At 41.1% G+C, this 22,239-nt stretch overlaps 1 protein-coding gene across 1 annotated transcript; it reads right to left on the reverse strand.

Moving 5' to 3' along the window:
• Window positions 1–857: 857 nt before the first annotated feature.
• On the reverse strand, window positions 858–21,975 carry coq8ab (coenzyme Q8A, genome duplicate b). The gene is made up of 15 exons (XM_034149019.1): window positions 21,781–21,975; window positions 20,420–20,562; window positions 18,549–18,734; window positions 18,249–18,315; window positions 15,539–15,610; window positions 15,190–15,303; window positions 10,900–10,985; window positions 10,676–10,816; window positions 9,883–9,964; window positions 9,705–9,798; window positions 7,369–7,510; window positions 3,562–3,669; window positions 2,737–2,802; window positions 2,569–2,655; window positions 858–1,533 (listed from the first exon to the last, which is right to left on the reverse strand). Exons 2-15 carry the CDS (start codon window positions 20,549–20,551, stop codon window positions 1,231–1,233), a joined length of 1,680 nt encoding a protein of 559 aa, XP_034004910.1. The 5' UTR covers window positions 20,552–20,562; window positions 21,781–21,975; the 3' UTR covers window positions 858–1,230.
• Between the last annotated feature and the right edge of the window lie 264 nt (window positions 21,976–22,239).

Here is a 22,239-nt window from a genome sequence, read left to right on the forward strand (position 1 = left end):
AGACCTTCAATGAGTGAAACTGGCTTTTAAGCTTTTACTAAACATATCTCTGCCTTTCAATCAGTAATAAGTTCATTGTATTTAAATACATCTTTATTCTCAGAAGCCATTAATGCTGGTTTGATTTGTTTTAAACAGTTTCAACGTCTTTTATGTTCATTCTTTAGTGCAAGGGAGAAGAGAGACTCAAAATGAACATGATTACATTTTCAACTACCTGTCATGTGTTCACCTTCATGAAATAATCTGTGAGACGTCGACACGTCAAATGAAATATTCTCCTTCAGAGAAAGTATGTTGTCTCTGATCCCTGGTGGGTCTCTAACTCATGACGTCACAAAACTCCATATATTATGAGTTATTTGATATTTGGATGATCTCACGGACGATTATACATTTGTACAAAATAACTCACGTAACTTTAAAAAGCAATGTTCACGTTCGTCTGGAGGGGAATACGATGCATATATTACATTATATTTATAACAATAAGTTGAATAAACCATAAAGATTCAAACCCTAACCCAAGAAGAAGTAAATGCACGTTTGGACTGGTGTGCTGGACTGTTTCTAATTCCATCACATCACTCCTAACGTGATGGAAATGATTATATTATGGGTTATTTGACATGTTATTTCATATTTAAAAGCAGTTTTTAGAGAGTCTGACTGTCCTGATCTCCTGGACACACATCGATTATAAACACACGATAATCCACACAACTTGAAATGTTAAAATGTTGTACCGTGTCTTCACATTTGCCCTTTTGATGGTGCAAGAAACCCCTCAAACTGGATCTGACCGAGTCGTATCGTAAGAAAGCAACGTTCATGTACGTCTGGACGGGAAGTCGATGCATTGAGACATTCAGATTTATTTATGTACTCATATCAGTTCACTTGATTAGGGACAAAAACACCAAACTGCTCCTGCAATAACCAGGCTGCAAACTATAAGTACAAATCTTCACGCACAACTTTAAAAAGTCCACGTTAGTCTGGAGGGAAACATGATGCACACGTTCAGAGTTCATGTACTTGTATCAGTGAACATAGGATATCAGCAGTAAAGAGATTATCCAGAGATCTCCGGAGAGTTAGCGTCATCTTATTTCATTTTTCATTATTTATTTTATTGCATTTATTTGTATTATCATACCTTTGACCTCCTCGTGTCTCTGTATTCCTGACTGGAGTTTCTTTGCTTATTTAACTTGTATTAACAAAGCTTCATTCAGATGCAGAGCTCTGCTCAGACTTGGCGTCCCTCCAGTACTTCTCGTATGCCTCTCTGAACATGTTGTTGCAGGAGATGCGGGACCTCAGCTTGGAGCAGATGAGGAAGGACCCGGCCATCTTGCGGTGCAGAGAGTAGGTCTCCTCGGGCGGGGGGGTGAGGCGCTCCCTCAGCATCACGGGGATCAGACTGTGGATCCGCTCCGTCGTCTTCTGAGAGCCGAAGTCAAACGGCTCCGTGGAGGAGAACGCTTCCCCGAGAATCATCACCGCCTCCACGTGAGCCTCCTCCATCACCTGGAGGAGAAGGTACAAGTACACACCTTTACTCAAGTAGAAGTACAGATACTCGTGTTTAAAAATGGTGAAAGTAGAAGTACTGACTAAACTTCTTTACTCAAGTAAAAGTAAAGAGGCTTTGAAGTGTACTTCAGTAAAAAGTACCCATAACTAGCAGCTGTTTTAAAGAGTACCTGACCTCCCTTTATATTAATAGAACAATAATGTCATTGTTAGCTAATGAATGTTTCCATGCTGAACAACGGCAACATGACAACGTTTTCATTGGTCCCTCTTCTTTAGAGAAGACCAGGACTCAAGTACACGATCTGAGTACTTCTACTTTTACTCAAGTACAATACCTGAGTACTTCTACTTTTACTCAAGTACAAGACCTGAGTACTTCTACTTTTACTCAAGTACAAGACCTGAGTACTTCTACTTTAACTCAAGTACAAGACCTGAGTACTTCTACTTGTACTCAAGTACACGATCTGAGTACTTCTACTTGTACTCAAGTACAAGACCTGAGTACTTCTACTTTTACTCAAGTACAAGACCTGAGTACTTCTACTTGTACTCAAGTACACGATCTGAGTACTTCTACTTGTACTCAAGTACAAGACCTGAGTACTTCTACTTTTAATCAAGTACAAGATCTGAGTACTTCTACTTTTACTCAAGTACAAGACCTGAGTACTTCTACTTTTACTAAAGCACAAGATCTGAGTACTTCTACTTGTACTCAAGTACAAGACCTGAGTACTTCTACTTTTACTCAAGTACAAGACCTGAGTACTTCTACTTGTACTCAAGTACAAGAACTGAGTACTTCTACTTGCACTCAAGTACAAGATCCGAGTACTTCTACTTGTACTCAAGTACAAGACCTGAGTACTTCTACTTTTACTCAAGTACAAGAACTGAGTACTTCTACTTGCACTCAAGTACAAGATCCGAGTACTTCTCCCACCTCTGGTTTTCTGAATCTGCTAGTATAGTATGTAGATTTCCACACGCAGTACGAGTACTTTTAATCTGCAGTATTTGTACCTTGGACTCGTATCCTGTGAGGAACTTCATCTCTCTGGATCTCTTCAGAACTCCTTCTCTGTCGTTGTGAGCCGCTGCATTAATGATCTGAAGAGGAATGATACATCAAATCAGTCCTAAATCCAACGATATGTTTACGTTTGGTTGAAGTATTGTTCAGCTTCTCACCTCGATGTAGGCGTCGGTGAAGCTTTTATCAAATCCTCTCGTGGCTCCAAAGTCCAGCAGAGCAACCTGAAACAGATTTTAAATGTGACTCTCTGCTTCTTCTGGAATTAAGAATAAAAACCCTGCTTTCAAGACTCAAGACTCAAGACTCAAGACTCAAGTCTCCGTCACCATGAGCTCAGCAGCTACAGTGGAGATGTGTCAATGACAAACTCCTCCAGCAGAGCAACATGAATATATTTAGGACATACAACTAATACAACAGATAAAACAGTGCAAGAGAATGTTTTGAGATGTGCAGGTTCATACAGATACAATAGAAATAGTGCAGAAGAGTCTGGATACAAGTAAATGGAAATGAAAGATAAATAAACAGCAAGATGCAAACAGATGGATGTTCTGGATGCTCTTCACAGAGTTCAGGTGTTTAACAGTCTGATGGCCTGAGGGAGGAAACTCTCTGAGTCTGGAGGTTTTAAATGCGACTTGTTGACGGTGGATAATAGATGTAAAGATATCACCAAAGTTGATATGATCTATCCTCTGGAGAACATGAACATTGCTTTATTTAATCCAGTATTCTCCCGATGAGTTCTGCCGCTGAGAGGCTCAGACTTGCTCTTACAAGAGTCCGTTCTGTAGTTAGAACAACACTCCTACAGTCACCATAAATCAACTTTGTTTGTATACCCTAGCTCTGAAACCAATGTATGTACGAGCAAAACGGTGGGATTAATGAGTGTAGATATGTCAATGAAAATCTGAGGTCACAGGCTCCGCCTCCAACAACACAATAACACAGAGAGAATAGTGCAGGATCTGGACCTTATGAGCTTGAGGGTCGAAGAAGAAGTTGGACCAGTTGGGGTCCGTCTGCATGTATCTGAACTCGAACAATTCTCTGAGGCACAGATTCAGGATCTGCTCACAGATCTGAGAGGAGAGGAGAGAGGAGAGAGGAGAGAGGAGAGAGGAGAGGAGAGGAGAGGAGAGGAGAGGAGAGGAGAGGAGAGAGGAGAGGAGAGGAGAGAGGAGAGGAGAGGAGAGGAGAGAGGAGAGGAGAGGAGAGGAGAGAGGAGAGGAGAGAGGAGAGGAGAGAGGAAAGAGGAGAGAGGAGAGGAGAGGAGAGAGGAGAGGAGAGGAGACAGGAGAGAGGAGAGGAGAGGAGAGAGGAGAGGAGAGAGGAAAGGAGAGGAGAGAGGAGAGGAGAGGAGACAGGAGAGAGGAGAGGAGAGGAGAGAGGAGAGGAGAGGAGAGAGGAAAGGAGAGAGGAAAGGGTTAACAGAAGATAAGATAAGATAGAAGTACTTTATTGATCCCAAGTTGGGACGTGTTTGCGTTGCAGCAGCATAAAAAACAACAAAACAAAACACAAGTAGAAATTAAAGAGTAGAAAAAAACAAAACTAGAATTTAAACATCTCAAAATATAATTAAAGCAGCATTAAAAAGTAGAATCTGTTAACCTGTTAAGCCCTGAGCCTGTTTTTCAGGTCTCAGGCTCGAAAATGACATTCCCAGAACAAATGACCATATCTTCCCTTCTAAAAGGGGTAAATTAATAATCTTTTTTCTCAAAGTAATGATAAACCTGTGAGTTGGATGTAGAAAAGTCAGAATCAATATAGATGTTTTTTATTTTAAAGAAAATTCAGATTTTAGATAGTAGAAAACTGTAAATTATAGTGTCCGTCCAAAAATTCTTTTTTACTTATAGTGAAAACTACCCTTGGATGATGGGTTAGTAGACTAAAAGCTTTAGGAATCCAAAGTACAACATATAATAAGTACCCTGTATCAAGATTGATGCAAAACAAGTGACATTTGACCATTTTAGAGAGGTTTAGCAAAAAGAAACACTTCTGGGGTCATTTGGGTAGAAATGTTTTTTTTTTCCATATCTCTGGAACCCATTGGTCGATTTTGATGGTTGACACCTCTTTCTGACCGTTAGAGCCAATAGAATCGAAGGGGGAGTCCCCCACACACACTCATTGTAAAACAAAAAGGTGGGGGCTTTGCGCATGTCATTTTGCATTAGAGTGAAGCTACATTCTAGCTCTGACATCTAGAAACGTAAAAGCATGGATTATCCGTCTGTTTGCTCATGGATTATCAGAAATCATTTCAAAGGGACACAGACACATTGGATTAACCTATGGATTAACTTCAGCAGCGTTTTTATCGTTTTAATGCCATTGAAGACCACTTTGGAGAGACTACAGAGCCAAGGTAACCTTGTTAGCATTTTTAGCTACCTAGCGTCAAAAGTTTTGATGTCTGTTTTTGCTTATAACGTTGCAAATTCGTATAATTCAGTGATAATGAGGGTACCCATCGATTCTGTGTCACCTCACGATGTGAAACGATGTCATGGATGTGGAGAAAAGATAAATAATAAGGTTTTGTGAGTGATTTTCGGTGCAGTAATCTGTTAGCATTTTTCGCTCGTTGCTAATTCAGAGGCTCAGTGTTAGCATTGTGGGTTTTATTTTGAAAAATAAATAAAAATGATCTGTTAGATGAGTTTCTTCCCGTTACATGGATATAAAACATTCATAGTTTATTAAATGAACATGCCCTCAGACACTGTTTCCTGCAAGATGTTGCGGCAGTGCCCCGGTACAGGGGTCTCTCGGGCTTAACAGGTTATTAGTCTGAAATGTCTATGTGTGTGTTCGAGTTAGTAGCTCTGATGGATGTGTATCAGTAACTATCTCACTGTCTCTAGAAGATAATATGAGAGAGAGGAGAGGAGGGGAGAGAGGAGAGGAGAGGAGAGAGGAGAGAGGAGAGAGAGAGGAGAGAGGAGGGGAGAGGAGAGGAGAGAGAGAGGAGAGGGGAGAGAGAGAGGAGAGAGGAGATAAGAAGTACTTTATTGATCCCAATTTGGGACATTTAGTTAATATTAAAACTTCACTTTTTATATGAATTTATTTTCAGTTTATTTTATTTATATATTTAGTTTTTTATAACTGAACAAGATAACATTTTTTTTATATTAAATTATTTTCTTTAGATATTTAGTTTTAATATATATATTTTATTCATTTAATCTTAGACAAAATGTCATGTTTTAATTTAAATCTGCACGTGAGAAACACACATTATATTTCTATCTACAGGATGAAAACTAAATCATTTTAGTAGAATGTAAGATGAGATGAGAAGTGCTCCTCACAGCTGTTATCACTGGCTGCTTCTTATCTTCCAGACCTTGGCCGTGTTCTTTCCAAAGCTGTGCAGCTGCTTTCGCACAATATTTCTGCAAGATTTGTTTTGATAAAGGTGAGCCAACAAATGAAGCTCAGCGCAAGTTCAAACAGGAAGACCGTCTTTCCTCATTCATTTACTATTTCTATGTTACTACTCTCTCTCCTCTCAATTAGTGATCGGGGCGTCACTCCCCAGCTTAACCAATCACTTCGCTCTATTCTCACAAGCCTATCATAGCGCTCCGCTAACCCTTTAAATTAGCTCTCTCCTCTGACAGCTGTCATTTCAGGTGACTCGACGCAACCCCCCTCCACCCCTTTTCACCTCCTGTCCCTCTGAGTCCAGGGTCAAGCTAAGCCCCTCCCCTTCAGACCGAACCCAACTATCCATTCACCACCACCACCAGGGTCAAGCTAAGCCACTCCCCTTCAGACCGACCCCAACTATCCATTCACCACCACCAGGGTCAAGCTAAGCCCCTCCCCTTCAGACCGAACCCAACTACCCATTCCCCACCACCAGGGTCAAGCTAAGCCACTCCCCTTCAGACCGACCCCAACTATCCATTCACCACCACCAGGGTCAAGCTAAACCACTCCCCTTCAGACCGACCCCAACTACCCATTCACCACCACCAGGGTCAAGCTAAGCCCCTCCCCTTCAGACCGAACCCAACTACCCATTCACCACCACCAGGGTCAAGCTAAGCCCCTCCCCTTCAGACCGACCCCAACTATCCATTCACCACCACCAGGGTCAAGCTAAGCCACTCCCCTTCAGACCGACCCCAACTATCCATTCACCACCACCAGGGTCAAGCTAAGCCACTCCCCTTCAGACCGACCCCAACTACCCATTCACCACCACCAGGGTCAAGCTAAACCACTCCCCTTCAGACCGACCCCAACTACCCATTCACCTGGAAATAAATATGTTTTCTTATCAACACCGTCTCTCCTGATTGAAATAAAGTTAAAGTCCATCTTAAAGGACAGACAACAAGAACAAATTGGTCGATGTGATTGCTCGTATATATCCCATAAATGAAGTTTAAATTGTGCCAGTTTTTAACGTTTTATAATAGCTTCTTTTATTTGCATTGTATTGTATTTATTAAAAAAAATGTATGCATGCTTCCTAGTTAACGTCTGTGGCTCTTTTCTGCTGTAACAACGTACATTTTAAAAGGTATTCTGATCTGATTCTGATTGCGTATTGACTGTTTAATGTGCCATTTCATTTGTGTTTTACAGCTGTATTCGTCTGCCTGTATTGTTTTGTGTTCATTTGTTGTAACTGTGTTCAAGCTGCCCTCTTGGCCAGGTGGCTCTGGAAAGAGAGATTTGAACCTCAATGAGACCTGGTTAAATAAAGGATATATATGCAACAGGTGCAGATATGAGAGGGGTTTGTGCACCTCGTCCCGGAGCTCCTGGCTCAGGTCGACGGCTCGGTCCAGAGGGAATCCGGGCACCAGAGCCGTGGTGAGGACGTGAGACCCGCTGAGCTCCGGGACCACGTCCGGGACGTAGAAGTACGGGTCGTCCTTCAGGAGCTCTCTGGAGAACAGGGAACAAGTTGTTACAAATCATTAAAAAGTCTAAATGCAGGACAACCTTTAAAGGTCACCTATTATGCAAAATCCACTTCTTCATGTCTCTTCTACATCAACATGTGTCCCCTCTTCTCCATGTCTCTTCTACATCAACATGTGTCCCCTCTTCTTCATGTCTCTTCTACATCAACATGTGTCCCCTCTTCTTCATGTCTCTTCTTCATCAACATGTGTCCCCTCTTCTTCATGTCTCTTCTACATCAACATGTGTCCCCTCTTCTTCATGTCTCTTCTACATCAACATGTGTCCCCTCTTCTTCATGTCTCTTCTACATCAACATGTGTCCCCTCTTCTTCATGTCTCTTCTACATCAACATGTGTCCCCTCTTCTTCATGTCTCTTCTTCATCAACATGTGTCCCCTCTTCTTCATGTCTCTTCTTCATCAACATGTGTCCCCTCTTCTTCATGTCTCTTCTTCATCAACATGTGTCCCCTCTTCTTCATGTCTCTTCTTCATCAACATGTGTCCCCTCTTCTTCATGTCTCTTCTACATCAACATGTGTCCCCTCTTCTTCATGTCTCTTCTTCATCAACATGTGTCCCCTCTTCTTCATGTCTCTTCTTCATCAACATGTGTCCCCTCTTCTTCATGTCTCTTCTACATCAACATGTGTCCCCTCTTCTTCATGTCTCTTCTTCATCAACATGTGTCCCCTCTTCTTCATGTCTCTTCTTCATCAACATGTGTCCCCTCTTCTTCATGTCTCTTCTACATCAACATGTGTCCCCTCTTCTTCATGTCTCTTCTACATCAACATGTGTCCCCTCTTCTTCATGTCTCTTCTTCATCAACATGTGTCCCCTCTTCTTCATGTCTCTTCTTCATCAACATGTGTCCCCTCTTCTTCATGTCTCTTCTACATCAACATGTGTCCCCTCTTCTTCATGTCTCTTCTTCATCAACATGTGTCCCCTCTTCTTCATGTCTCTTCTTCATCAACATGTGTCCCCTCTTCTTCATGTCTCTTCTTCATCAACATGTGTCCCCTCTTCTTCATGTCTCTTCTACATCAACATGTGTCCCCTCTTCTCCATGTCTCTTCTACATCAACATGTGTCCCCTCTTCTTCATGTCTCTTCTACATCAACATGTGTCCCCTCTTCTTCATGTCTCTTCTTCATCAACATGTGTCCCCTCTTCTTCATGTCTCTTCTTCATCAACATGTGTCCCCTCTTCTTCATGTCTCTTCTTCATCAACATGTGTCCCCTCTTCTTCATGTCTCTTCTACATCAACATGTGTCCCCTCTTCTCCATGTCTCTTCTACATCAACATGTGTCCCCTCTTCTTCATGTCTCTTCTACATCAACATGTGTCCCCTCTTCTTCATGTCTCTTCTTCATCAACATGTGTCCCCTCTTCTTCATGTCTCTTCTACATCAACATGTGTCCCCTCTTCTTCATGTCTCTTCTACATCAACATGTGTCCCCTCTTCTTCATGTCTCTTCTACATCAACATGTGTCCCCTCTTCTTCATGTCTCTTCTTCATCAACATGTGTCCCCTCTGTGGAAAGAGACTCTGAAAGTTTCAGGAACAAAGATTCTCTCTCTTTTTGATCCATTTCTATAAAAACCTGTCTGAAAATGAGCTGATCAGATTTTGGCCACTTTGTGATGTCATAACGATGTTTTGTCTTGAGTAACCATTAGCCAATCACCAACCAAGGTACCCCCCCCCCCCCCCCCCCCCCCCCCTTATCACCTGAATCTCCTCCTAGAGCACCATTGAGTTCTTTGTAACCAAATGTCTCTCAGAGGGGCGTGGGGAGGGGCTCCTTATTTTCATCTAAAGTAACAGACAGAGAATCAGCACTTTGGAAACAGGGCTGAAACAGAGGGGATTATGGGTAATGCTGCAATGATCTGTTTGGTGTTTCAGCCAATCAGAGACATGCTCTGGATATATCTGAGAGCTGTGATGTATTGATGAAGAAGAGGATGATAGGGGACCTTTAATGTTGTAAAATGTAAATCTATGTAATCAGTCATATTAATGGTGCGCCAAGTATTCAAGGTAACTCCTTTTAAAGGTCGACCTAAAACACTGTGAAGTCAGTCTCTGTTTATATATACTGTATATAAATATATATATATAAATATATATATATATATATTTAAATGAAGAACTCACTGGAACTTCCTGGCGCACTCGGCCTCTCGAAGGTAATCACACTCCAGAGCGAGCTCCCTGCTCATCACCTCGATCATGTGCTCCGGAAACAGACCTGAGGAACATCAGATCATTATAGAAACTATATATACAGTATATATGAATATATATATATATATATATGTAGATACGATAGTACCCTCAGGCAGCATGTTGCTGAGCTTCAGAACCGTCATGATGTTGTTCACGTCGCTGTCGATGCTCTGAGCCACGCCGGGGTACTGAAACATATTAATTTCACTTTAGATTCATTCAATATTTTTCTTTAAAAAAACATTTAGTTTCAGGTTTTTTTTAATATATATTTTTTTAATGTTTAATATTTAAATGTATTTTATTTCCTCCATTTAAAGTTAGTATTTCTTAAGTTTCATGTATTACAGTTTTGTTTTTCATCATTTGTTGTATTTTTTCATATCGTTTTTTATAGTTTTTCTTTATAAATGCAGTTTTAGTTTTTATATATTTATTTAGTTTCCTTGTAAAAATTATATTTATGTATATTCCATTTCATATATTTAGCTTTAGTTTTTATATATATATATATATTGATTTTCAGTTTTTCTAGGTTTCATTAATTCAATTAAGTTAAGTTGAACTTTTTCTGCATTTATATATAGATTTATATATGAAGATGTATTTTATAATTGTTTTAATATTTAGCTTTAGTTTTCATATAATTAGTTTTATTTTTTTTTATTGAATTTCATCTGCTACAAAATGTCATGTTTTAATTAAATGTCTGCACGTGGGAAACACACATTATATTTCTATCTGCAGGATACAAAGTAAATCATTTTAAGGTATATATATATATATTTTTTTCAACGAGACAAAATCATTCTCGTAGAATCTTTGATAAAATATATAGTTTTTATTTATTGGAGTTTTTGTCGGTCTTTTTTTCTAATTTATATCCATTTTCTTCCCACCTGTATCTTCATGGCGACGTCTCGTCCGTCCTTCATCCTGGCGGCGTGGACTTGCCCGATCGACGCTGCCGCGAACGGTTTCTCCTCGAAGAACTCCAGACGGCTCCTCCAATCAGGACCGAGGTCGCTGCCCACGGCTTTCTGCAGGAAACATAAATATATATTACTTATTAACTCTGATTCATGCAATTAGAGGATGTTTCCTGCGTCTCAGTGGATCGTACCATCATCTGTCCGGGGGGCATGAAATCAGCGCTCTGTCGAACTCGCTCGAAGATTTTGGCCAACTGAGGGTTAATGACAGCGTCGTCTGAAAGAGAAGAGACAAAATAACATCGTTTAAAACTTCCTGCTATTATTATTATTAGATAGTTTTTTACTTTTGTATTTTGTTATTATTTTAAATATACATTATTATATTATTATAATGTATTTAATTTTGTATTTTGTTATTATTTTAAATATATATTATTATTATTATTTATTACTATTATTATCATTATTTTTATTATTAGAATGTATTTTATTTATTTATTTTTAATTATTTTAAATATATATATATCATTATCATTATTAATGTTGTTATTGATCAACCTCTTTGAGGGATTAATCAGTAAAAACACAATATTTAAAATACTGTGGGAAATACTACAGCTAAAAATAATGCAATTATTTTTGTAATCAAACAGAAACATTATTAAAATAACAAATAATTATATACATTTTCCCCCAACTGGTAACCAACATTTGATGTATTTGGTCACTGTGCAACTGCTCCTAGTGCTAGACTCCTGGTACTAGGATGGGTTAAATGCAGAGGACAAATGTCACTGTGTGCTCTGCATGCGTGACCATTAAAGAGGGTTTCATCCCTCCCAATTCTAACATGGACGCGGGAAGGGGGGGTGCTGAGGGGGCTGCAGCACCCCCATCTGTTGGCGGAGAGTTGTAACTGCAACGCAACGCAAAGGGCCCCTTTACAGCAGTGTTTCTCAAACTTTTTCATACCAAGGACACTTAACCAATAAAAAAACACTCACGGACCACCTGACTGCACAGATATCCAGAACCAATAGGCCTGCTTACCACTCCAACAGTACATTACAGCCTAATAATGGCAGCTTAACCTTCTCTGTATCGCCTCGTTCACACATTAAATCCACAATACAACAACAGATTATATCAGCATTTCGTTCAAATAAGATTTAAAATGCTATCAGGTTTTACACCTCTTATGAAATGTAGACTACATTTATTACGGAGTTCATGTCCGAGCCAACAGACTCACAGATCGTTGGCTACTGAGAGAAATGCAAAATACACCGCCTGTAGTACGACACAAACCTCCGCTGTGGATTTTTATTATTATTTCAAATGTGAAATGTTACCAATATACTCACGGACCACTAGGGGGCGCTCACGGACCACACTTTGAGAAGCACTGCTTTAAAGACACAGAAGCACTACTGTTCGAGCCATTTTCCTTCCATCATTATGGTTTGAATCAGTGGCGGCTGGCCCATAGAGTGGCGAAGTCCCTCCCACTTACTTCCGGGGTATGGGACCTTATTTCGGAAAAATTATGCATTGAAGTCAATGGGGAGAGAAAACTTATCTTTCGATCCCGTTTGAATTGTGCCATGAATTACACATATGATGTTTGTCAATCTTAAAAAATCATTTCCATGTCAAAAAAGTCACAGTTTGTCGTAAAACTGTTGAAATATAAGACTATGAAAAATACGTAACTAGAAAGACTACAAATCCCAGAGTCGCGTAAGTGATGTCACAATTGTTTACCTCCACCATTCAGATACCTAAGATCAGCGCAATATAGATATAATCTATCTATATGGCGCTGGCTAAGATAAGATAACTTTAACAAGATGCCTGTGTGCTTAGTACCAGGTTGTTATTATACCAGCAATGGGTCTTGCTCGTTCTTTTGCTTCCCGTCTGATGAAAGGACCAGGAGTGGCTTGATCAAGTTAGCTACCTAGCTAGTAGCTAGCACGTTAGTTAGCATTACAGCCTTGTCATTTTTATTAGCCTTAACATGAAGTAACATTAAGTAACCCAAAATGTTAAACAGTAAGAGTAGTAGTCATATTTCGTGAACCCTTTGAATAGTACTGTCACCGGTGTGATCATTCTATAATACACCATTTAATTCCGGGGGAGAAATGCTAACGCTAACGTTAGCATCGGCGATCTTCTCTACTTCATGCTATCTGCACAAATGGTTGACATTAAACATTAAAACGACCAGGCAGTTCAGAGAGAATCAAAGGAAGGCAGGCAGGCAGCTTTGCATGACATTCTTCAGGACGTGTTTCATTGTGGTGATAGTCAATCGTTTGTTGACAAGACAGTAGTGACGGCCATCTTGGTGATGTGTGTGGTTGACCAGAGATGTAGTTCATTTAGCGTTTCACACAAACAAATGTGTTACTTCACAGTTTTACGGCACATTTTTTTTTTTTTTGACTTGCAAAATTATCTTTTAAATTGACAAACATCATATGTGTAATTCGTGGCACAATTCAAACGGGATCGAAAGATAATCTTTCTCTCTCCATTGACTTCAATGCATAACTTTTCCGAAATAAGGTCCCATGGGGCTCAACCGGAAGGGGAGGGACTTCGCCACTCTATTGGGGCGCTAGGGGCGCCGCCCCCCTCTTCCCACATGTTTGATTGTCATTAAAAAATAAAAAATAAATAAAAAAATATATTTAAAAAGAAATATATATATATATTTTTTTTAATGAACAAGGTAAATAATATATAGTTGGTATCAGTAAAATGTATAATCTACAATAAAATCTCGTTTAAAATTGTTTTACGATGTCTAAAGTTACTAATAAGTCACATGTTTCCTGCCTGGCCGCAGCGTGTATCATTACCCTCTCTCTCGTCCGGGCGATAAGAAAGGAACCCTCAGCCAGAGCAGCAGCAGCCAACACATTGCTGACTGTTGCTATCTGTAAACTATGCCGCCGAAACATAATTTCAGCCAATCAGCGTCGTCAGATCTGATGCTCAAAGGGCGCCCTGTCAGCGCCCTGGCCCGTGTGTCTGTGAGTTGTTTGGACTCGTATCCAAGGTGACGCTACAGTAGTTGTTGAGGATGGCTGCGTCTGCAGGTGGAGACTCCGGTGCTAGTGGATCGCCGGAGCTGTAGATTAACATTTACATGCTTATTGTAGTTGTAAGGGCAATGCCTGAAGCACCATGGAGCATATGTGTGGGCTGGACCTGTATTTTACAGGAAAGGAGTGAGCAGAGGGTCGAGTTGTCGATTCTTGTTCAGTTTTCATCTTCCTCACCCACTCAGACTTTGAGTTGCGCGCGCTGCTAAAGAGATGCGCTACCATGGAAACCAAACAATGGTGTAGCTGTATTAAAGTCCGAGTGGAAACAGTCGTGAGTAAATCTGATGGGGCAGAAATCGGGAGAAAGAGGACGCCGGGAGGAAACCGGGAGGAGGGCAAGGAAAGCGGGAGGGGGGGCACACACACACACACAACACACACACACACACACACACTCACACACACACACACACACACACACACACACACACACACACACACACACACACACACACACAACACACACACACACACACACACACACACCACACACACACACCACACTCACACACACACACACACACACACACACACACACACACACACACACACACACACACACAACACACACACACACACACACACACACACACAACACCACACACACACACACACACCACACACACACACACACACACACACACACACACACACACACACACACCACACACACACACACAACACACCACACACACACACACACACACACACACACACACAAGCCCCACCAAAAATATTTTCCACCAGCCTCCACTGGTTTGAATGTTTGTCTTACTAATATAAGTAAATATGAGTAAACTCTTAGCTATTTCTGTGTGTCACATTACGGTTTAAAAGATGTCTCACTTATTTGCTGTCTAATGTGCGCTGTCGGGTATGACGTGCATGTCTTTAGAAGAGAGCGAGATAAGATAAGAAGTACTTTATTGATCCCAAGTTGGGACATGTTTTTGTTGCAGCAGCATAAAAAGACAAGGCATTGCACATTAGAGAAATTATACATGTTGAATTTACAAATGAACAACAACAAGATATGTCTTCATGTCTATATATGGCAGGGCAATGGGACACAGCTGATTGTGATTAGACGGGATGCGGTAAAGTCTTTTCACCGTGTTCTTTTTGTTCTACTTTGATACGGAGAACTCTTAGTTTCTTTCAAGCGAGGAAGTTTGTCTTCCGGTTTGTACGCCGCCTGGATCAATGAATAAATCTGATTTGATTCAACGATCTCCACAAAGTTAGTTTGGAAGCAAAGAGAAGCGCGTCATAACCCACAACCCCGATAGAAACGGGTGAAAACGCCACGACAACTCCCCGAATGATCCCTATATCATTATTACTGAAGCTTCTCCTCACCCTGAATGCTGAGCATCTGCCCGATCTTCAGCGCGGCTCCTCGCACTTTGCAGAGCGTCCGAACGATTCTCTGAGCGTTCGCTTCGGACAGAAAGGCACTCGAGCTCAGAGCTCCTGGAAACAGAACATAAACAAACAAACAAACAAACAAACATCAATCTCAAAGTCAAAGTCAACTTTATTGTCAGTCTTCCGGTTTGTGTGTACAGACAGAGAGATCCAAATACTGTTTCCCACAATCCAGAACACAAATATATATAAAAAGATATCTCAATCTTTATTTATTTAGCACATTTAAAACAACCTTGCTCGACCTCTGAATAAACGAATAAAGTCTTCCTCTCGTCACCTTTCTGTTGAGGCTGGAAACTCTTCTTCGCCATTTCAGCGATCGCTCCGAAACCCAGTCCGACCGCCAGACCTGCAGGAACATCAAGATTTAAACAAATTCACAAACTGTCATTAATGCAAGTGTCGGTAGGTGGGTAGGTAGGTAGGTGGGTAGGTAGGTAGGTAGGTAGGTAGGTAGGTAGGTAGGTAGGTAGGTAGGTAGGTGGGTAGGTAGGTAGGTAGGTAGGTAGGTGGGTAGGTAGGTAGGTAGGTAGGTAGGTAGGTGGGTAGGTAGGTAGGTAGGTAGGTAGGTGGGTAGGTGGGTAGGTAGGTGGGTAGGTGGGTAGGTGGGTAGGTGGGTAGGTGGGTGGGTAGGTGGGTAGGTCGGTAGGTAGGTGGGTAGGTAGGTAGGTAGGTAGGTAGGTAGGTAGGTAGGTAGGTAGGTAGGTAGGTGGGGTAGGTAGGTGGGTAGGTGGGTAGGTGGGTGGGTGGGTAGGTGGGTAGGTGGGTGGGTAGGTGGGTGGGTAGGTGGGTAGGTAGGTGGGTAGGTGGGTAGGTAGGTGGGTAGGTGGGTAGGTGGGTAAGTGGGTATGTATGTGGGTAGGTAGATAGGTAGGTGGGTAGGTGGGTAGGTGGGTAGGTAGGTAGGTAGGTGGGTAGGTGGGTAGGTGGGTAGGTGGGTAGGTGGGTAGGTAGGTGGGTAGGTGGGTAGGTAGGTAGGTGGGTAGGTAGGTGGGTAGGTAGGTGGGTAGGTAGGTGGGTAGGTAGGTAGGTGGGTAGGTGGGTAGGTGGGTGGGTAGGTGGGTAGGTAGGTAGGTGGGTAGGTGGGTAGGTGGGTAGGTAGGTAGGTAGGTGGGTAGGTAGGTGGGTAGGTGGGTAGGTAGGTGGGTAGGTGGGTAGGTGGGTAGGTGGGTTGATGGATAGATAGATAGATAGATAGATAGATAGATAGATAGATAGATAGATAGATAGATAGATGGATGGATGGATGGATAGTGTACAGTGGGAGTTTATTATTGAGTGTTATTATCCAAGTTAAATAAAGTAGTTTAGTTCATGCTTTTGTGTTGAAGGCTCTCCGTGTGTGTGTTTGCTCTCTGGAGCCTCAGGTTTATATCTGATAACAGACCATGAACATGAAGGAGGAGATAACAGCAGATCAGATTTCTGCAGAGTTCATTTCAGGACGAGAGGAAGGCCGTTATTATTTTAGGTCTAACTTTAAAATACTCAGCTGTAGTTTCAGGAATGGCGACGAGGTCAGAAACAAAGCGAGACGTTTAATTTAGACCTTTGTTTTTAAATCCAACAGTGGACGTATTTACCGTCATGTCGTAGAACAACAAGTCCTGATTTCAGGCTAACAACCAAAAAAACACTCAGAGAACCATTGACCTCCAGACCAGGGGACAGGAAGTGATTAAATGCTGACTCATGTCTGGTTTTAGGACTCATTCCTGCACCAGAAATGGCATTGATATTTTCAGTAATAAGTCATTTAAGTAAAATGTTGTTACAGTCTGCTCTGATTGGTTAGCTGGCCGGCTCTGTTGTGATTGGTCAACCTGCTTAGAGTTGTCCCGCCCCTTAGCCTATAGGAGCGCTAGTGTTCCATAGTGATGTCACTATGTTCAGGCAGTAATAAAAGAGTCCAATGGAGGAACAATTGACAATAAACGTGATATGTCATTAATACACATATGATATTGTTTAAAATATTCAGCACCTCTCCATAATTTCCTTTTGCTTCGTCTCACTCCCCTAAAACCTCACAATCAACTCGCTAAAAGAGAAACAAAGCTCAAAATAAGCAACGTGACTGATAGCATTAATAAGTGTTTTCAATGTTCTATACAGTAGATATAGCAATCACGTCTATATCTTAAAATCTTTAAAGGTCTCCTATCATGCAAAATGCACTTTCTGATGTCTTTTCTACATCAACATGTGTCCCCGGTGTGTCAGGGAACTCACGCAGCATCAGAAAATAAAACCCTCTCTCTTTTCCTCCGAACCCAAATCTCTAAAAACGGGGGAACAACGGAGCTGATCCAGATTTGCGTCCGATATGACGTAATATCTGAAAGGTGGACCCACGGCCCTATCAGAAACGTTGCTATCAGAAACAATGCCCGACTGTTTTGGACGTAATATAGTCGGTGTTTACATTAGCATCGCTAACACTCAGAGCTAACCTGTACTGGAGAGCATGTGTGTGAAGAAGCAGGAAATAAAAAGGAACTTACCTTGTGGTATAACCGGCAAGAGAGAAAGCCTTTGAGCTCCATACTGTTTCAGAGAGAATCCTTGATAATCCATGATATGGCGTTTCATCACGGCAGTATTTAGTTTAGACGGTAGCTGCCGGGTCCCATATGAGCTCAGACCCCTCCTTCTTATTTTTTTATCTATTTTTTAAAGCTTTATACTCCGAATCATCACTTTTGAAACAGGAAGTGAAATAGAGGGATATGAGGCATGGCTAGAATGGGGGATCTGTTTGGTATTTTGAGCAAAACACTTCAGAGACATGTTTTTTTATATATTTGTATATATATCTGAGACCTATGCTATTGCCTACACATAGCATGATAGGTGACCTTTAAATACAATGTTGTTTCCAATTAATTTATTGGTGTCATGAACTCTTGAATGTAATGTAATTGTACCCTCACTCATCCTGTAAACATTTTAAATATATAGATATTTTCAGTAATAAACAGACGTACCTCCAAAGTTGAAGAGGCGTCCGATCCGAGTGACGGGAACCTTCCTCTCTCTCGAGCGGTCACTCAGCTGAAACAAAAACAACTGGATTCAAACAACAGCAAAATGAACAAAATCCTCCTATATCTAATCAAAGAGGGAGTATTTGTAACGGGGGGTTACATATTGTAACCCGAGTTCTATCTCACACAGGCTCCGCCCTCTCCTGGACTCTATTCCTACCTGAATGCGGGCGCATCCAGGTAGGCATAGAGTCCAGAAGAGGGCGGAGCCTGTGAGAGATGGAGCCTCAGCTTGTTTACCACTTGTTTGTGCGGCTTCACGGTTCCCTTGATGTTTCCTGAGTTGTCCGAGTTGTCGGAGGTGAAGGACCTCGTGTGTCCGGAGAACATCGCCGACGCCTCTCTGAGATGTTTCAGACGGTTATCGCTCGCTGCTCCGCCGCAGAAAGAGGAAAAAGCTGCACATCTGGGCTTCATCAACGCCTCCTGCAGGAGCAGCAGGATTAATCAGGCAGGAGTTAAGGAGGAGGAGTGAGAGGGTTTTAGATGGAATTTTATTTTATATGTTTGGATATAGATTTTTCTTAGAAGGTTTCTCATTTCTCTAATTCCCCTCCTCGGTTCCCCTCCTCGACTCCTATCCTCGACTCCTATCCTCGTGTCTTAGTCCCGCCCACAGGAGATGCGAGCGGAGGAGTCGAGGAGGGGAACCGAGGAGAGAGGAGTCGAGGAGGGGAACCGAGGAGAGAGGAGGGGAGGAGGGGAACCGAGGAGAGAGGAGTGGAGGAGGGGAACCGAGGAGAGAGGAGTGGAGGAGGGGAACCGAGGAGAGAGGAGTCGAGGAGGGGAACCGAGGAGAGAGGAGGGGAGGAGGGGAACCGAGGAGAGAGGAGGGGAAGCAGCAGGCGTTAAAGAAATGAGAAATGAGAAATGTTTGGATATAGATTTTTCTTAGAAGGTTTCTCATTTCTTTAATTCCTCTGTTCTCTTTTTTTTTTAATTCCATTTTAATTTAGATTTTTTTAAGATTTAGAGTTTATTGGGATTCGCATTATTTTTAGGACTGAGATTTCTTTTAGATTTCGATATTTTAGGGATTTCGATTTATTTTCAGACCCTTAAAGTGTTTAGTGCAACAGTTTAACTAAAGTATCAAACCAAGTTAAGGAGAAACGCTTGAATACTAAGGTCAGCATGTTAAGGATAACCTTAAGAGGAAGCCTTAAGAATTATTTTAGATTCAGATTTTTCTTCACATATAGATTTTTTTCAGATTTACATTTTTTTAAAGATTTATTTTGGATTAAGATTTTCTTCTATTGAGATTTATTTTAGATTTTTATTTAGACTTTTTAAAGATTTAGAGCTCATTGGGATTCACATTTTTTGGGATCTGAATATTTTTAGGACTGAGATTTCATTTTTTTTAGATTTAGGTTTTTGGGGGATTTAGATTTTTTTAGATTCAGATTTATTTATTTTTTTGATTTAATTTGTATTTAGATTTCATTTTAGATTGAGATTTCATTTGTTTTAGATCCACCTGTCTATTTATATGTGTTATTAGCAGCTTTATTTGAGGGTCAGCTATCTGTGTCTCTCTATTGTTGTTGTTGTTGGGACTCTGTTAGAGGAACCCGACCCGCTCACCCCAAGCCCCCAGGAAGTGCGCCGGACTCTGAGGAAAATATTCGTTGTGTCCAAACGGCGGTACTGCAACTTCCGTATCAGTTCGTATCAGTCGCTGGGCCCGGAAAGACTTTTCCCCATTGACTAACATTGGGAAAGAGACGTCTGTAAATCAACGGATAATTTTTTTTTAACCAAATAAACGACCCAGTATGAAGTATGTTATAGCCCTTATTAGAATCATTCGGCCCTCAAGTTGTAAAATGTGCTAATAACGTTAAAAAAGTTATTTTCCTCGGCATTATGAACGCGCATCTGAGAGTGGGAGCTCGGGGGGCGGGGCTTAAGGGGCGCATGCTCTGTGAGCGCACATACGGGTTCTTCTGCTCTGACAGCCAGGCCTGCTGGGTAATCTGTGACGTTTCGCTCTCTCAAAAGTTGGGCCATTTTGTCCTCATGAGCCAATGAGCAGCTCTCATAGGAAAGAACGAGACCCCGCCTCCCACGCTGTATCCAGTTCTTATTATACATCCATGGCTCACCCTCGCTGACCCGGCGCTGGGATGCATGTGGACCAGCCTCTGGTTCATGTTGTCCAGCCTCTGGTTCCCGGCCCTCTTCAGGCCACCTGGAGTCGCTCTGCCGGCCGCCTTCATCCAGCCGAACAGCTCCATGCTGCTCAGTCCTGAAGAGACACAGAAACACACACTTTATTCTGCAGGGGACAAACAGGACTCTGCAGGTGAGACACCCAGACTCAATGAGACTGATATTAAAGAGGGTAATATGAAGTAATACACCAGCTGTGATTAGAGGGAGAGGATAGGGAGACATGTTAGACAAAATATAGGACAATTTCTACATTCAAATTATGATTTTTTTAGCATAGAAAAAGTTAAGTAAATTGTATTTAAATGTAAAAAGAACTTATTTGATTCTTTTTTTTAATAATAGGACATTTAAATACATTTTAAGTATCTTTAAAACGGAATACAATTTACACATTAAAACAATTAAAAAACAAAACAAATGTATTCACTAGGTAAAATGAATATGTTGTTAGCATCTGGTGCTAGCTCGGAGCTAACGGAGATTAGAAACTGTTTCAGCAACAAGGAGAGGGAGAGCTCTCTTGTCAGACTGAGAGGCTGAGATCACGTCAGCTCAGTGAGCTAAAGGACTCGCTGAGCGATTAGATTGTAAACTTTAGTCTAAATTATCTCAGTGGCTCTCAAACAGTTTGGTCATCAAACAGTTTGGTCATCTTTGTAAACAAATATTTCCATCTATTTAATAACATTGTAAAAAATAAGTTAAGAAATCATTCCAATGTGTGCTATAGGTCAGTACAGAATAAAAAACACAGTTTGAAATGAGAGTGATTAGTAAAGTATGCATAAATAACACGAAAGAATGCAGACTAGGTAACATAAAGATAGGAGTTAATATGTGTTATTGGTTGTGAGCATACTCTAATCATAATGGTTGTTTGATTATTGAAATACATACAGTTCTGTTTCATTTGAGTGTTGAGAGCTGTATCCATAGATCTCTTAATGTTGCCCTCAAAGTGCACCAGATTGATGCTTTTAACTTCAATTTAAAACATGCCCCCGGACCCCCGAGAGGAGGTGAGGACCCCCCTAGAGGAGGTGAAGTCCACCCACATGGAGAGGATACTAGATAAGTTAGCACACTCATCATATACACTACACATTTTCCTTTGATTTGTTAACACCATAGTCCCTAATATATGTGTAGAAAGGCAGGAAATTGAATTAAATCGAGAAAATGTTTCATTGCGGAGGACCCCCTGTTTTGTGTCCCCCCCCCCCACACTTCTCAAACCAAAGTTATACCCTTGATTCTAACTAACTTGATCAATAATTAAACTTTTACTCACGAGCTTCACAACAACAGTGGTCCGTGCGCGTGCAGACTGCATGGTGCAGCGCGAGCCCCTGTTCACCTTCATCTGACTCCTGTTCCTCATAAACACCTCAGCGCGCGACCCTGAAGGACACAGGTGAAGCTAAAAGGACCGCGAGGCAATCATGGATGTATAATAATAACCATGAGGTCAAGTTTACATCCGGGGACCGAAAAACCTCAGGACACCCTGCTGCGTTCAGGGACACCAGAAAAAAATTGGTGAGGTACTATTATTTTTATTTTATTCATTATTATTATTATTATTTCAAGGAATTATAATAGTATTTATAATTATTATGTTTTATTTTGAAGAACTAATATTTTATTTATTATTAATATTATTTATTTTTGTATTTCAAGAAACTATTATTGTATTTATTATTATTATTATTATGTTTTTTTTGTTTTGAGGAGCTATTATTTCATTTTT

The sequence above is a fragment of the Trematomus bernacchii genome, unplaced genomic scaffold (genome assembly GCF_902827165.1).
Source record: "Trematomus bernacchii unplaced genomic scaffold, fTreBer1.1, whole genome shotgun sequence".
Taxonomy (NCBI): domain Eukaryota; kingdom Metazoa; phylum Chordata; class Actinopteri; order Perciformes; family Nototheniidae; genus Trematomus; species Trematomus bernacchii.